Here is a 16,125-nt window from a genome sequence, read left to right as displayed (position 1 = left end):
AAAAAATGAAAAGATAAAATCAAGGATAAGAATTCAAAAACATTATTGCTCGTGGCCTTTTTTAGTTTTGATTGAGATGCAAGTACGTGCTTTTATCTCTTTTTTAGTTCTCCAATTTGGAACAGCGGAAACTTGTGCTGGAAATTATATGGAATTATACAACAAACCTTTCGATGGGCCACGCCAGCTGGTGACCCGATACTGTGGAAATGTATGTTTTAAGACAAATTATGTATTTGGATCATATCATCTTTCTCTCATTATTCACTAGGATCGCCCCTCAAGCCAGTTGGGCATTAGCAACGAGATGCAAATCCGGTATGTGACAGACTCACAAAACTCTGGTGGTTGGAAAGCTCAGTTCAAGTGTTTGGACGTACAAGGTGATTTTCAATGCATGATTGGTGATGATGAATTCAATCCTTGTTGGAACAAAACTTTATGTCGACGTATATTCAAAAGGGCCCATCGATGTGTTTCCCCGGGAACAAAGCAGTTGACGAACTTTCGGACCAGAGCCTAGATTTGTAGACCTATAAAACATTAACAGTATGTAATTTGTAGTTGAGGGGTACTTACTTGCGTGATCCACTTGAAGTCCCATTGATGCTATTGGTGACTCAGGGTGATGACTTATGAATCACTAGGAGAGTCGAGACTCGAGATGTTGGTCGGCAAAAATATGCGTCATTGGGAACAACTTTGACCTGTATTCGGAAAGTGTTGCTACCTCTCTATATTTTGACTGGCTTTCTTACCATATATTTCTAGGGAGGCGAGGCCGGTCTTCGCCATAAAAGTGGACAATGGGAACGACGGGATGATGGTAAATCAAAACAAGGCATCAACCTCGAAGATACGGTCCGGTATATATACAACTTACCTATATACCGTATACACATACATGCTCGCTCGTATTTATGAAGTATTGTACAGCCGAGGGAGAAAGAGGAAACTTCGACGCAATACTCGAACAAAGAGCACTGTGCGGACAGAGAATTCTCATGTTATTACTACGCTTCTCATGAATAAATATATGAAACGCAAATAATGCATGGTGTTTGTTCACTTTGTACTAAGACGTAATGTATCTATATTTATTTCTTTGAGAAACCAGGTTTTGTTGTATGGTGTAAAGAAGAGTAGAAAAACACGCACATTGCTGCTAATAACAATATTGCTAACCTACTACATAGTACACATGTAGATTCTTATAATATTGGTTATACTGTTCATCTGCATACGGTAATACATTGTTTCAACTTCTAGCCAGATGAAAAGAAACTTGGGCTGGGTATTAAAGTACGAAGATTGAAGCGTTGACTTGGTTCCAAGCGTTCTTGGGAGGGGTTGGAGAGGGACAAAATCCAGGAGTGGTTTCCTCACTTGAATGATAATGATATTCGTCGTTTGTGAAAGACACTGGGATTAGAGTCCTCCGTGGGACAAGGTAAGAAGCGCATTCACCGCAATTTGTTCTTCCAATCCAAGGGAGAGGTTGACAATGGTGGAGTAGTCCTTATGCGGCGATGAGCAGGCCGACGATCTCGCCGAAGACTCCGCGGACGTGGGCATATCAGAATGATTCATCTTGTAGCTTTGAAGTCGAGCATTGCGGGCCTCCACAGACAGATCTAAGGCTTCGCGTTGCTCCACAGTGATGGCATTCGAGGTGGTGACGGTCATTTCAAGGGGAAAATCCGAGGGCGTGGCACGGGCCGTTGAGTCCCCAGATATACTCGGGGGTGGGGTGAGAATGTCCTCTTCCGAGATCAGGAGTCGAGAAATGTTCTGTTTGATGTTGTCCATAACCTGGACCGTACCCCCAGAACTCAATCCCAATGGCAAAGGATGGGAGGAATTGGAGGTTTGGTTCACGGTCAGAATACTTTTTAACAAAGACGAGCTGTTGGGGTCGTTCAGAGAGGGCGGAGACAGCGCCTCGTGGTTGTGATGGTAGTTGGCCATTTCTCCGTCGTAGGAATCATTACTATTCAGATCTTCATCTTCCATGTACGCATCATGAGCATCATGAGGGTAGTCGTCCAAGGGGCTGTCAAAGCGACCCACATAATCCACGCCGCGCAGGCGTATCATTTTCCGTCTCTGAATAAACCATCGATTCACCTGAAAGCATTAAGAATATCAATATGAGTCATTAGGTCAGATCCTATTCTTCTCGTCTCCCTCCTTTGTTGCTTTTCCGTCCTCGCCAAATTGAGGAAGGACTTGGTGCTACGAACGAAGAGGGGCTTCTTTGTTTTTCTAGAAATACCTTTGTGTAAGCAAGCAAGCAAGCAAGCAAGCAAGCAAGCACACACATGACGAGAGAGCTGTCAACCGCTCATTGGCATAGGAACACCACTACACTCAACAGGGCCAGACCTGACTTTGTTTGGGGCTGAATTCATCGGATAAAGAGCTAGCTCGTATTGCGCAGCAAAGCAGATTTTTAGTCCAAGTTTTTATATCTGAAATCGACACTTTTTGCGACATGTTTTTGTGCGCCCAGCCTCGGTCTCTCTGCGCCTCTTCGCCAGCTTCTCCAAGTAGCCGAACGACTCTCAAAGTCGAAGAAGAGAGAAAGAAAGGTAGACCCAAACATACAACATTTTGCTCTGCCCTGCTTTGGAGTCCTGGTGGGTTCACCAAGCAAGCAGGCAAGCAAGCAAGCAAGCACGCACTCCATGCCCTCCCTCTACGGCCTAGTGGTTATTTCTTGCTTTGATTTCTTTCTTCTGCCAGCCTTGCTTTCACTGGATACAAAAACAATAATATACACACGATCCATGGCGACATGTACCGAGTACGAAGTACGTACGTAGCGCTAAGATGCCGGATAGCAGCTTGACTTGTTTTGGTGAAACGTCAAGCCAAGATATTGTGGCATTCCGTGTGGAAATGTAGAATGAGAAAAATAACAAACAACACATCCAAGCAGATGGTACTTCAATTTGAATCTGGAAGCCATTCTATCTAACTTCAACAACTATGCGTATGTTTGTCTTAGCAGTTCAGATAAATACATATATGGGAGTAATTGTGACTTTGCTACCTCGTGGCGTGTGCCCCTACGGATTAGGCCCAGCCTAAAAAAGTCTGTCTTGAACATACAAGGTGTTTCCTATTTAAGAATGGTACGTATACAAAGTCGTATTCATCTCGTGCGCTTTACATCTGATTCAGCTAAAGTTTGCGGAGGCACTTCAATGGAAAAACTCTAATACTTCAAAGCGATCCCAGGTCACGGAAACGCCAGCCGCGGCTATTCAAACAAATTTGAACCAGAATAAGTCCTTTTTCCATAACTTCACAAGCCCAAGTGCATTAAAAAGACATCTACTGTGTTCCATAGTACTAGTGGTTTCGACTTGCGAGTACCTCGTGTTAATCAGTGCCATGTGTACAACATGACGTATGTAGGCAAAGGGGAGCATTCTCAGCCGATATGTTTGACGGTTTGAACACATGCGTTCTTGTTGCGGGTTGGGTAGTACCGAGGAAGCTTTTCCGTCCAGCCAAGCCTCGTGGCTGGCTTGGTCCGGGTCTAACTAAAGTTTTCCGAACAAAGACGTGTGTATGTTTGCGCGCCACAACTGGACAGCTGGTGTGGCCATGGGGCCGGGCCGGCGCGCCCAATCGCGAGAGACTCCACCTGAACGAACAGAAACGGGACAGGACTCTGTGATCCCAGGCGAGAAAGAGATGCTCCGTCCTGAACTGGGATGATTCGCCGGACAGAAACGCTTCGTCTCATCATCAAGTCAATTAGGGCGTCTTTTTTAAGATCTCGGACATGGTAGGCTGGCAAGCCTGCTGTCATCACTCAGACCAGGCGCTACACTGAACCGTCAGACAACCGGCACAATAATACACTTGCAGGAAATAGTGTCGTCATCATCATTACTTCACAGGGGAGGACGCAGTGGCGCAGCCAAATGCCGAAGAAGAAACGCTGTAAGTCCTTCCTTTGGCCTCATGGTTAGGGAGAAGCAGGGATTGGGACTTTGGGAGCGATTGGGAGAGGGGAAACGGGAGAGGAGAGAGTGAGTGAGGGAGGGAGTGGAAAGCCCGTGGAACGCCACAGCATGAAAAATGTCGGTTCAAATTACCGCGAAACGGACAAGAGATTGTAGGTTTGAGAATATTTCTGCTTCAAAACGATCGAAAGAGAGGTAAACATTCTGCTCAAGTTCAATGTCTTAACACGTGTTCCTTTTAACGCCAAGTCATTCTTGATGCTCACACTATTGTGTAGGCGACATGGTATGAGGATGCGTACAAGTACACAAGCCCATGCGTTGAGGGGTTGGTTATCAAACGTAATACACATGTCTCATCCTCATTTCCCATGAATCATCATAGGTGACTCATGAATCCATACAAAGGACAGTCCGGCTAATCGAGAATAGTCTTGAACCAACACAAGTGGAGGACAGCGATATCCTATTCGACTCCAACAATGACTGACTACATTACCACCATCTCTTTTTCCTTCCTCTGATCTCCATTTGCCTTCGCCGACATGAATGTTCGAATGTACTAGATAAGAGAGTCACTACGTGAGAGAGAGGCAGCGAGTCGAACACTTAATACCTGGGACGCCGCCGAGGTGCTCTTCGAAAATTACACAATGGGTCGGAGATTTCATCATGCTCGGCCAACGTGGACGTCTTTCTAGATGTAACTATGAGCACGTCATCTTCGCCTTCACACTTACCAACATTTCCTATATACAACAACGCTTATCAGTTTTAAAGCTCACCGATGAAACCGTGGACGAAAACTACGATTGAACGAGGCAGAAATAAATGAATAAAAAGTGCCTTCATCTTACCTGTTGAGGAGTAATGCCCAATTTGGTGGAGAGTAGATCCTTGTCGCGCTTATTGGGATAAGGGTTTTCTTTGTGAGATTTGAGCCACGCGTTCAACCCGTCGTGGACCACCTTAGGCAACCGGGCGTTTTTGACCCTCAATTCTTGCTCCAGCTCAATGGGACAGGGATGCTTCTTGCGCAGCTTGTATCGCATACTACTCGAAAGTCCGCATGGATCGCCTTTGGTCCCGCCATTCCCACCGGCCAACGACTGTTTGGCCAAGGAGAATTCTTGGTACAGACTCTCCTCCCACAGTTTGAGCAATTTCAATTTGACCTCGTCAGATTGCAACATTTCATGCTTCTCCTGAAACCAGACAAAGGATCCAATTCAAATATATAACAAATAACGGAATCTACACTAAATCAAGATTTCAAAGAAATAATTACGAGTACTTCGGGTACGCCATGCACTAACACCCCCGGCCTTCCAAGTCCCTCAACTCTGCCTGGCGTCGTAAGCAACCACAAAGAAAGAAAGAAGACATGCTCTTCTTTCTTTATTGGGTAGCAAAATCTCCACGGCAAAAAATAACAAGGCCAAAAAATTAGGTCGCACATTGGAATAAAAAGAAGAAAGGGCTTTCCTCGATTCCCCGTTGCCCTACTGTGAACTACATAGTAAGCTTAGCCACATGGATTGCTGGGCTTCAGTCCGTCGCGAGGATTGAGTATGTTGGCGAGTGCACCTTCCCCGTGTCTTGCAGTCGTTCCTTCTTCCTGTTCGTCCTCGTCGTCCTCGTCGTCCTCGTGTGTTTCCTCGTGTGCGTTTCCACGTCCTGTTTTATCCTTTTTTCATCCTTCTTCCCCCGAGGTGGCGGCTGACTTTCGAATGAGTTGCTTACTTTTTCGTTCCTCGTTGCTGCTAGTAGCCTCAGTGGATGGGATGCATGCTTTGTCAAGAGACGAACGTAAAGGAGGAGAGACGACGAGAAGAACAAGAAGTCGTGGTTTAAGGTTGGGGGGGTTGGCTGGTAGCAGCAGGAGGATCAGCACGAAGACGCCGACGAGGACGCCGACGAGGACGCCGACGAGGACGACGACAACGCCGACAACGCCGACGAGGACCAACACGGGAGAAACACAAGCGGCCGACGACGAGCAACACAAAGAATATTGCACAATGAACAAGATACGCGTTTCACCGCGTGGTACATGAATATTTTCATCCTCTTTCTCAGTTGCTGCTTCTCATTTTTAATTCCGCTTACACACTTCTCTACGCCCGAAAGCCTACCTTAATCACGTTGCGGGTTTCTTGGTAACGCCCCTGATCAAAGATCCCCTGAACCAGGGTCACTATGACTTCCTCTGAGGTCATGGTAGTCCAGATAGGGCTTCTAAATTGACGTTGCAGATTGGAACGGTCGGTGGCTGAATTCTCAAGTTCACTGAACAACTGAATAATCTGATGAAAGAGCTACTACGTTCGTTCGTTCCCTCGATCCGCTCACTCAACTGACAAGTGTTCGATCGAGCAACGTGTTTTCGAGCACGCTGCACAACGTTGACTAAGCTCTCTTGAAGTCTTCTTGTTGAAGTAAGAGAGTGTTCTCAGTTCCCACTTCTCAAGCAATACTGATGCGGGGGTTGAATCATGGATGGATGGACGAAAGGAGGACTCACTCTCTCACCAAAGAGTGAGTGTATGCAATGCAGTAAAAAGGAGACGAAAAAGAAGGTACGTTCAACTGTTCTGTGTATGCCGCGAGAGTTGCGAGAGTTGCGTGTGCGCCGGCTTCAAGTTACCCTTGGTGGCATGACAGCCGTGGCTAGTGGTTGGCCTGACTGTGAACATAACAGTGTACTGTTTCATTTGAGTACCGCATCAAGAAAGGGACGCCAGCTTGGGTTGAGTCACGCCAGAGAAGCACGTCGAAAACAAGCAGAATGATGATGATATTTCTCGCTCCCGCGTTCTCTCCCTTGCCTTGCCCGACCTGGCAATGGGGAGGGAAAAAGCGAGACACAAGAGAGGGAGGCGAAGTGTACCAACAAAGCAAGCGTATATTCGTACGTTCGGATCGAGTTGACGGGGGAAGTGTAGCATGATTCAAGCCCAAAGGCTCTAGAGGATGGTGAATTGGTGATGATGGGACTTGGAACCCAGAAAGAAGGAGGAGTACATTAGCAGCAACGTGGTGGAGGACCCGCCACGCCCGACACGATGGTGCCGGTCTTATTCTACCGCTGATATTAATGTTGTTAGTGTTTTAAGTGGCCAAGGGACGGGTTCGATGCCCACGTTGCGCAAGTGGCGCGCGTTGCGCACATTAGACAGGGCTGCAGGAACAAGCGGAAAGCCGCCTTCCTAGGAGGTGTAAGATAGTAGCGGCCTAATAGAAGCGACTTGGACCCAGACACATGGCGGCATTCATGCAAGCGACCAACGAAACACTATCCAGAGCCTCAGTTTATCTCCATTCTTTTCATCTTGTATATCCACACACCAATATGGCTACAGTTAAGAAGGTTAAGCATTTCATACAATTGAATACCAACACAATGGTGCACCATCACCACCACCACTGTCTGGCGATCGGGTGGAGACTTGTGGACCCAAGTGGCATGCTTTTCTTGGACAGCGAATGATGCCGGTTTTTGCTACTCTCTTCGCCTGTGCTCGCCAGAGCCGAGTTCAAGTGCCAAGCAGCCTCACCCGTGGGTTTATATTCCTTTCTCTCTCTCCAACCCAGGCCAGTGATGGTATTCCTCTAAGCCCAGCTGTTCCACCCGAAATTTTTGAAGGGAAGAACTGACGGACCGATTCCCAAGTTCGGGGTAGCGGTGATGGCGGTGTTGATGGCCCGCGCTTCCTTTTTTGCCCCCACCCAGACATTCACGAGGGATGATTCAGACTAGATGAGTAACTGAATGTACTCCCACCAGCAGCAGCCTTCCAAACAAACGAAACATACATTTGAGAAGGGAGGAAGGGGCCCTCTCCCAGTCGAATAGGTCGACTTACTTTTTCTTGGGTGGGTTCTGAACCAAAGGGCCCAGCCTATATGATTTCAAGCCCATATTTATTGAGAAGAGATTGCTCTCGAGACAATCAGATCGATCATAAAAATTGGAGCGAAAACGACAATGGATAGTTCACATTCACTATTCAGTAAAGCACAATCCGGTGGATTCCCTGCTTGGCAAGTCGCCGTCATTCACTTTGCTTGAGTAGTTCAGGAAAAACGGGAAGGATCCCATGGACAGCGGTCCCTCAGCTGGCGACGTTCCCGACCAAGTAATCATAGACAGTGCTGCATTGTAGGCAGTAGGCAACTCACTAGGCCACTACAAGAAGAAGAAAGAGCCCGTTTGTGGGATTGTGGCGCCCAATTTCCAACCTAGTGGCGAGAATTTGCCCGACAGAGGGCTCACCGTGGAATTGGGGAAACAAGGGAGGTTGAAAATGTGATAGTTGAGCGTAGGTATATAATCGACAAGGGCGGGATCAGTACCCACTGCTCTTGAATACACACAGAGACAATCGAGTACCAAAAATCAAAGTATTTCATGTCTCACGCAACCAGACAACGAGAGTAAGAAAGTAGCCTTGAATCACCTTAAGAATGGTCGTTTGGTTGGTGGGTTGGTTGGTTGGTTGCTTGACGTCACTGGAGGGTTTTTAGGCGGGAAAGGGCTTACTACCTGGGCTCTGTCATGCTACATCCCACGTGCTTTTGTACCATTGGACACTAGGGTTGGTATTTCCGGCGGAAATGTCTCCTTTAAAGGCATGGTAAAATGGTGGGATCATATGAATCATTCATAACTTTAATGTTTCATCTCAATGGCGATGAAATATCTTGGACCCAAAATAAAATACCGTGTAGGAGAATGTTTTTAATGTCAATCTTCTTCTGTATTTTTCTTCAATAGCCCATCACATCGGTGCATACAATGGGTAAGCAATGAAATAGGACAATAAAATAACATATGATTCATGCTTGTTGCATCATGGCTTACACTGGATTTACGTTCACGTTCCGAAATGGACAGCCCTCTGGGTATATTCTTGCCTATTCCAGTCCATACATGCTTATTTGACCCCCGAGTGTCTGGAGGCATCTCTTTCATGGTTGCAGATGGTTTCCAAGGGCGACGACCCCAACTGAACCATCGTCTTTGTGAAGTTCATTTCAGCCAGTTCAGTCACTTCAGGAGCAATCACCCCTTCCAACCGAACTCGGACGGACGAGTAGGGGCGACGCACGCAGCTTCCACCAAGACATTGCCCTCCATCATGATGACGATGATGATGATGATCATCATCATCATCATCGTCGTCCACATCCCCTCCCCAAGAACTGCTACACTCTCTGCAACACTTAGCCAACCAGCCAGTGTTGCATGTAGAGAATGTATCACAACCGCTACGGTACATTCCAAGAACTAGATACGTTCTACGTATTACATGTACTCGTACATAGGGTACATACTTAGTATGTACGTACTGTACGTGCACTCACACCATGTGCACCAACTCCATCCACCAATGTGCTCCTATGTGCTCTCAGGCAGGGACAACGAACCACTTAAGACTATGCTATTTGTATGTAGGTAGGTAGCTACTAGACCAATGAAGCTCTCGAGAAGCGTTCTTCGTTGGGCAAGATGAGGGGCAACATTATTTAGGACGTTGTCGATGTGAACGGAATCTTCCCGGGGAAAAAGAACAAGACCGGCAAAATGCCGATCGCGGGTAAAAAAAGAAACATTCACCGAAGGAGCCCAGGACTCGAGGTAAACACACTGTACTTGCAGCCGGGCTCCACCATTGTGCCAACCAACTGATACTCACTCCAATCTCACAGTGCTGAGCTACTTGATGTACGTACACAAGGGGAGTCGTCTTCTCTATCGATCTACCTGAAGTTCGCGGGTTTTGAGTTCAACCAACTGTTTTCCAACACATCCGTTCGTCGCTCCCTCACTCATTCACTAACTCACACGAACGGAAAACCGAAGTTCAAGTATTCAAGGTCAACACTCTGTGCAGGCACCGTCTTGTGGATTAATACAGTTTATACGTTTGTTTATTCCTCCCTCTATTCCATATTCAAAATGGTTCATGATTCCATGCAATCAATCCAACCTATCCGGGCCAGAGACTCACTCAATATCATTGGCGGTCGATTTTAACCCAAACTCTCAATATTTTATACCATCCGTGGCATGAACACCAATGGTTGACTACTGACAATGAAACCAAAACTAGGTCTTGATTAAGCTTGCTTTATTTCGGCGTTAGCTCTAGCTGCAAGATATCTATAGTTAGAGTAAAATATACGACCACACCACAGAACGAGCAATAGATAAGAAACATCGAACTTATCAAAATCTGTGTTCTCGAATGAAATATCGACCAGTTCGGTTGATGCGCACGTGGATCATTACGCGGGTAAATCTGCAGCGCACCCGACCACATGTCTCTCTCTCTTTTTGTCAGGGCCAGGCTTGAAATCCGAATATGAAGAAGCATGAACGAACGAGAGAAGGAGAACCCAGATTTAAAAAGGTTGCGCTTGGCCTTTTTGGCCGTTCCGAGGGAATTCCAAATTGGTACCTCTCGTGATCATCGATATTAGGCCAAACGTGAGTTAGAGCCGATATCAGGTTGAAAATCTTAGTCGGAGGGGGGGGGGGAGGACGAGGAATTAGGCAGTATCGAAACATCGATCAATTCAATCTATGATGAACCTATTTGATTTACAATCGCTCGTTTTCCTTTATGTTCGAGTATAGGGGCCAACAAAATTATTTTGCCTGCCCACTCTTTTCGTATCGGTGCTTTACAGCCAACAGCGGCCTATGTCCATCTCATTGCTACTAGTAGTGGAAGCGTGTACGCAAGCAGCCCATGAGGTAGCCTGTCCAAGAGATGGATGATGATCCGGCCGGGAAGCCCATTCTGTTGCAAGGGGCTTTCAGCCTGCCGGACCACCGTGTTTTCAGCGAACAAGCATAGAGTATGAAAATATCTAGAGCCGACTTGCCGTGCTGCGGCTCTGGGAGCTGTTGAAGTCGTAAGAAGAGGGTAGGAGGCAAAGTAGATTGGAAACTCCAGGGACAACAACACGAGGATGATCAAGGATTGATGAGCACGTCCGATGACCCCGTCAAGGACTACCACTTATGAAGGTGTAATTGTTGTGCATCCTTGTTGACCCCCAAAGGTCGGGTTGAGCCTCTGCAGCACCGCCTCATCGACTCGGCCAGCCGCCAAGAGAAAGCGCGAGAAAACCCTTTGAAAAGTTCTTCTCCGGTCAGCACGAGTCCCCGCATTTGTTTGGAAGAGGCCTCAACTCCGGTTCACTTACCCCTCCATCTACCCTCTTACCTGCCTGCCTGCCTGCCTGCCTATTTATTCAAGTAATTGTCTGCGACGGGTCTCTACGGCTCATCACCATTTCAACCGAGTGGCTGCAACGTGGAAAAGGTCGATCTGTTAGGTACCATGATGGCCTTGATGAGCGGTGGTTTTGCCGTGAGCTCCAAACTGTCATGAAGGTCACTTACTAAGCCATCAACCTCTATCTGAAGCCCTAGAACAAAAAAATAGAAGACCAGTCCATTCGAGATTTGAAGTTGACATCTTCAGTGTGGGATTGGTTAGCGGTCTGACCGTGTGGGCGGAATGTCCCAAGAAGAACCCCAAGTTATGACGGGGTTGATGCCAGATGTCAAGTCCTCGGACGCGTCCACCACGTCTGATTGCTATTCCGCCGATCCCTCCTCCGAGGGCTTAACCGGACTTGCATCCTCGGATTCACACACGCTGAATGAGGGACCCTCGGACCATCATGACCTACGCCCTTCCGACTCGTCCGAAGGTTTGGCTGATGCCATGGGCAGCGGAGCCGGTGCTGGCAATGGTGGCGGGCGATTACGCCGCCTCAAAGACAGCCCACCCATGACTCAAGTGGGAAGTGGATTGCGTCGACCCCAGACGGGCGTGGGTAGCGGGCTACTCAATCTAACCGAAGGGGCTGGTCCCATCGTGCAGGGAGTCATGGCGTTGCCTTGGTGGGGCCAGGAAGAGAAGGCCATGGATCTGTCCAAAGCTTTAGCTCTCAAAGTGCGCGAGACTTGCCAGACCGTTAAACACCTCACGTGAGTACGATTGGGGATTTTTCTAAAAATGAATCCTTCATGGGAAACTGTTTGTGCCATTGATAAGAGTTAGATTTGTAACACTTTGCTGGTGAGTTCGTGGCCCATCCTAGGTCTGTAGTCGCTATTCAAGCCGAATAACCACTTTAATATAGGAGGGATCTAGCCCATAAACCCGATCAAAGTTCGGCTTTGTGTTTAACTGAACCCAATTGAGCCACAATTTCGCTTTGAATATTCAACCTGCATCTACTATGCCATTTGAGACATTTGTGCTTTGCCGTGAAGGAGCAATAGATACACTTAAATAACCAGTAGTCGAACAGTAGTCGGCCTTCGTGACAGTTTTCGAACCATTGACAGCAATAAACATTTCCTGAAATAAAGTATACTTGAAGGATTCTAAATCTTGAGTCTTAATTTCAGTGATATGATGTACGTACTTCACTCGCAAGCCTTGGAATCCGAAACATTTGGCTTTCAAGTAGCCTTCCTTTTTGGCAGTCTGAGTCAATTAGAGCTTGAAGGGGTCAAATGCCGAAACATCTTTCTGCGCAAGATTCAAGATGATTTCAGCCGCCTCCCAGACCTGGAAATCTCCACAAAATTGAACTTAGTGACTTTGCTGTGTCAGGTCTTCCGACGTGTTAGGGTGGCAGATGGAACCACCATTGACGCGCTCTCGGGTCCCATTATGACGTGTCTCATGGATGTGTTGGACCATCCCACTGACTCGAGTTTGATCGTGTTTTCTAAACAAGTGCAGATTGTGGGTCCTGAGTTACAACGCATTGTCCCCGAAAAGTTTTCAGAGTTGTTGAAACGAGTGAGGTTATGTCTAATCCGAAGCCCGAGCTCGAATCAATCCCAAGCATTATCTGGCCCGGCCTTGGGCTGTATCCTTCTTGTTCTTGAGCTAAGTTTAAGCCGCTGGAAACTGACTCATACCTTGGAGGATTTTTTTGCCCAAGAAATGCCCACTTATTCACGATTCTCTCCCATGGACGTGAGTAATACTAATATCGTGCTGGACAATTTGCCTCATGTGGAAAAGGTGCCATGCAACAATACACAAGAGAAGAATTTAGCTCTTCTGGCTGCCCTAGCTCTCCAGCAACCTCTTCCGATTTCTTCTCCGATGGACATGCGTCCACCAATGATACTTCCGGATGTGTCTGTGCCTCCTCCAAATTTTCGTCCTATTCATCCTGGTAACACTATGCCCCCTTCAGTGCAGAAACCGATGGGGAAAAACTACGGGCCACCGGCATTCCGATCGGCCGGGGGTATTTCATCTTGGGATGAAGATCTACCGGGCGAAATCGGAAATCGTGCAAGTCACTTTGTAGATCCCATGCAAGCCCAAGATCTGAACTCTTTCGGGGCCATGGGAGACAGTTTTCTTGGACGAGATGCCTTGGCTGTGCGCAATGTCTCTCACCAACCACCAGGTAATAATATCATTCTGTCAGGAGGGCTGGGCGGTGCCTTGGGCATGAACTCCCCCAGAAATGATTTTGGTCTCATGGAAAGTCACTCGAGTAGTCTAGGCCCCCCAGCCACTGCACCAGCAGGCATGGTCCCTTGGAGTACGGGGAGTAATGAACGGCACCAAGATCGGACTCCTTTCGGCGGAAATTGGTCCAGATCAAACTCCATGAAGGAAAGTGAAACCAACTACCGTGGAAAAGGGTTGTCGAGGCGAAGTACCGAAAATAACTCTTGGGGATCTACTCCCTCCAATTCGGAGTGGCAGAATGATTCATCCACGTGGAACAAAGATCCCACTCCACCTATTTGGGGTGGCAGTGAAGATCCGAGCCGATTGTCCTCTGGCAGAGTGGGTGTGAGCGACTGGTCATCTCAACAGCCAATGCAACAACAACAGCCACCGCCCCAGCAACTACCCCCTCCCATGTTGCACCAGCCGCAAAGGTCGAATTTTGAGGCTCCACGCCGAGTGAGCTCGTTTACCGAGCCGTCCGTGTCCCGGGACTTTGACTACAACGTGCCCTCTGCGGGGGGCTCTTCTTCCTCCTCCTCCTCAAAACAGCTGATCAGCGGAGCCACGAGCTGGAGTCCTGTGGCGGCACACGCCGAAGAGTCTTCGGGCTGGGGTACCCCTCCTAGGAAGGACACGAATGGCTCGGGCTGGGGACAGATGCCCTCCACAGTTCCGCCTATGGGGTCTGGTGCCAACGGCAACAGCGATGATGCCACTCCATACAGTATAGATACTTGGGGGGAATCGGTTCCTAACAATTCAAGCAGTTCGACCAATATTCACGTATCAGCAAAACCTTGGGACGTGGACGACTAGTCACGGGTGGTGGGTGACCTTTCCCCTTGACACCCCTTCACATTTAAATTGACAACCGATCCACCGCGATCATTCTCATGTCATCGGAAGTGATTTTACATGCTCAATCATCAGTCTTATTCATAACGTGGCTATTGACGATCGATTCATTAACCATCATCCTACTATTAGAATGGAGGTTTGTCTGCCGATACTCCAGCCTTCACAGCGCTATCTCCATGAATCTGTGCTTTACCTTAGGGTGGGAGCATCATCTATATTATCATTCACCATCATTTTGATTACTATTATCATTACCACTATTACAATCAGCAGCATCTTCATGAGCATCGACGAACATCATTACCACCCCTATTATTATAATCACGCATTAGCAGCATTAGTACTACTTTTATCGCGATAATAATTGTCCGGTCTCATCAACATCCTTCTTGTGTTATTGTTTCCTCAAGTCTTACCAAGTTCATGCATTCGCTGTTAACTACCTAAAGAAATAATATAAAACTACTGGACTTATTCGGCGCCTGATCAGGCGGTAAAAAGTGAAATATGTACCCGAAAGACTGTACAAGTACTTTTGACGCAAGATTTTCAAACTACCAGTACCTCCACGTTTTTTGGTTAACTATACTGTTTCGGAGGAACTGGCCGGACTAGAGTCTTTTAGAAAGGACTCTAGCCCGGCTCGTCAAAATTAATTAGTGTTTTTTTCTAAAAAATATAAATTAGTCTTTTTGATTGACCTGACTCTATTTAAAGACTCGAGTCTTTTGCACGAGCCTTTTGCTGGAGTCTTTTGCCGGACTCAAGGCCGGACTCAGCGAGTCCGGCTAATGGAATAAAACTCTTAAGAGGATTCGTACGATCGGCGTTTGCACTAACTGTCTCCTCACAGCTTGTGTGCCGCGTCGCCCTTGGGTACCTCTTGAAAACATGTCGTACATGACCGAGTTCTTGATTGAAGGTGGGATATCATGATATTCGGAATGACCATGGCACTTGACGGAGCAAGTGACCAGAGGCGAGTTTTTTAAGCACCCGTACCTCTGAGTAAAGGCTAGGACCTTACCCAGAATGAGTATCCGCTGACCACTTTGGCAAGTGTAGTGTCATACCGGTTAACGTCCAAGCGCTTAGCTCCGAGGTACGAGCTTTCAAAACAGGTGTCTGGGCTAGGGCACCGGCTAGGGCGGGTGTGGGCTCGGGCCTGAAATGCGCACCCCTAAATTGCCATGACAGCCAATCACAAAACCTCCTTAGTGTTAAGGCATGGTTAAGGATATGTTTAAGAGCGCATGGGCGGCCGTGTAGGGCTTTCCCCAGCCCGGCTCGCTCCACTTTCTTTATCGTCTTCCTGGGGCACGCAGCTGGACGACCTAGCCAGCTGAGAAATCAATTCCTCTCGTTAGGGCTGCCACTTGGTGATAATTTGGCCAGAGTTTACGAATCTGGCCATGTTGCAATCACTAGCGAAATCAGTGAGCTTGACAAGATTGTGATGGGTAGAGACGAGGGAAATATGCAAGATTACTAACCTAAATATGTGCATAAAAACATTCCAGTTTTTACAGTTTCAGTTTTTTCAGTATTTTCCTACCGCCAGGGGTAAAATGATTGTCATGGGTAGTTTGGGACTCTTTTTTTTTTGTTGCTTTTATAGAACTATCATGGCCTGAACTATGAATGCCATAGTTTTGAATCAAAACATGTAAGGTATCTATGTTTTGATTCAATTTCATTTAAAAATTATCAATTACTTACCCACAATTCTGCATTCCAAATTTAAAGTTTCTAAATCAACTGAACTGATTGTA

At 47.2% G+C, this 16,125-nt stretch overlaps 3 protein-coding genes across 5 annotated transcripts in view; 2 read left to right on the top strand and 1 right to left on the bottom strand.

Moving 5' to 3' along the window:
• The window catches only part of LOC131877972 (cubilin-like), a 28,394-nt gene extending 27,346 nt beyond the window's left edge, over positions 1 to 1,048 (top strand). Inside the window, exons 52-54 of the mRNA XM_059224190.1 lie at positions 108 to 211; positions 272 to 383; positions 772 to 1,048. Of these exons, the coding sequence (XP_059080173.1) occupies positions 108 to 211; positions 272 to 383; positions 772 to 797 (242 nt within the window). The 3' untranslated portion in view covers positions 798 to 1,048. The remainder of the gene's footprint in view (positions 1 to 107; positions 212 to 271; positions 384 to 771) is intronic.
• Positions 1,049 to 1,060: 12 nt separating this feature from the next.
• Positions 1,061 to 6,579, bottom strand: LOC131892799 (homeobox protein SIX1-like). 3 transcript variants are annotated; one of them, XM_059243041.1, is made up of 3 exons: positions 6,116 to 6,579; positions 4,838 to 5,185; positions 1,061 to 2,127 (listed from the first exon to the last, which is right to left on the bottom strand). In XM_059243041.1, the coding sequence occupies exons 1-3, from the start codon at positions 6,197 to 6,199 to the stop codon at positions 1,429 to 1,431; spliced, it is 1,131 nt and encodes a 376-aa protein (XP_059099024.1). In that variant the 5' UTR covers positions 6,200 to 6,579; the 3' UTR covers positions 1,061 to 1,428. The 3 variants fall into 3 exon arrangements, with proteins under 3 accessions (XP_059099024.1, XP_059079028.1, XP_059078263.1); XM_059223045.1 differs by lacking the exon at positions 6,116 to 6,579 and adding an exon at positions 5,438 to 5,866; XM_059222280.1 differs by lacking the exon at positions 6,116 to 6,579 and adding an exon at positions 5,269 to 5,403.
• A 4,334-nt stretch (positions 6,580 to 10,913) lies between these two features.
• Positions 10,914 to 14,827, top strand: LOC131880448 (uncharacterized). Its single transcript, XM_059227094.1, has 2 exons — positions 10,914 to 11,991; positions 12,418 to 14,827. Exons 1-2 carry the CDS (start codon positions 11,516 to 11,518, stop codon positions 14,309 to 14,311), a joined length of 2,370 nt encoding a protein of 789 aa, XP_059083077.1. The 5' UTR covers positions 10,914 to 11,515; the 3' UTR covers positions 14,312 to 14,827.
• Positions 14,828 to 16,125: the final 1,298 nt, after the last annotated feature.

The sequence above is a fragment of the Tigriopus californicus genome, chromosome 1, assembly GCF_007210705.1.
Source record: "Tigriopus californicus strain San Diego chromosome 1, Tcal_SD_v2.1, whole genome shotgun sequence".
NCBI lineage: Eukaryota > Metazoa > Arthropoda > Copepoda > Harpacticoida > Harpacticidae > Tigriopus > Tigriopus californicus.
This window is presented reverse-complemented; position numbering and strand designations above follow the sequence as displayed.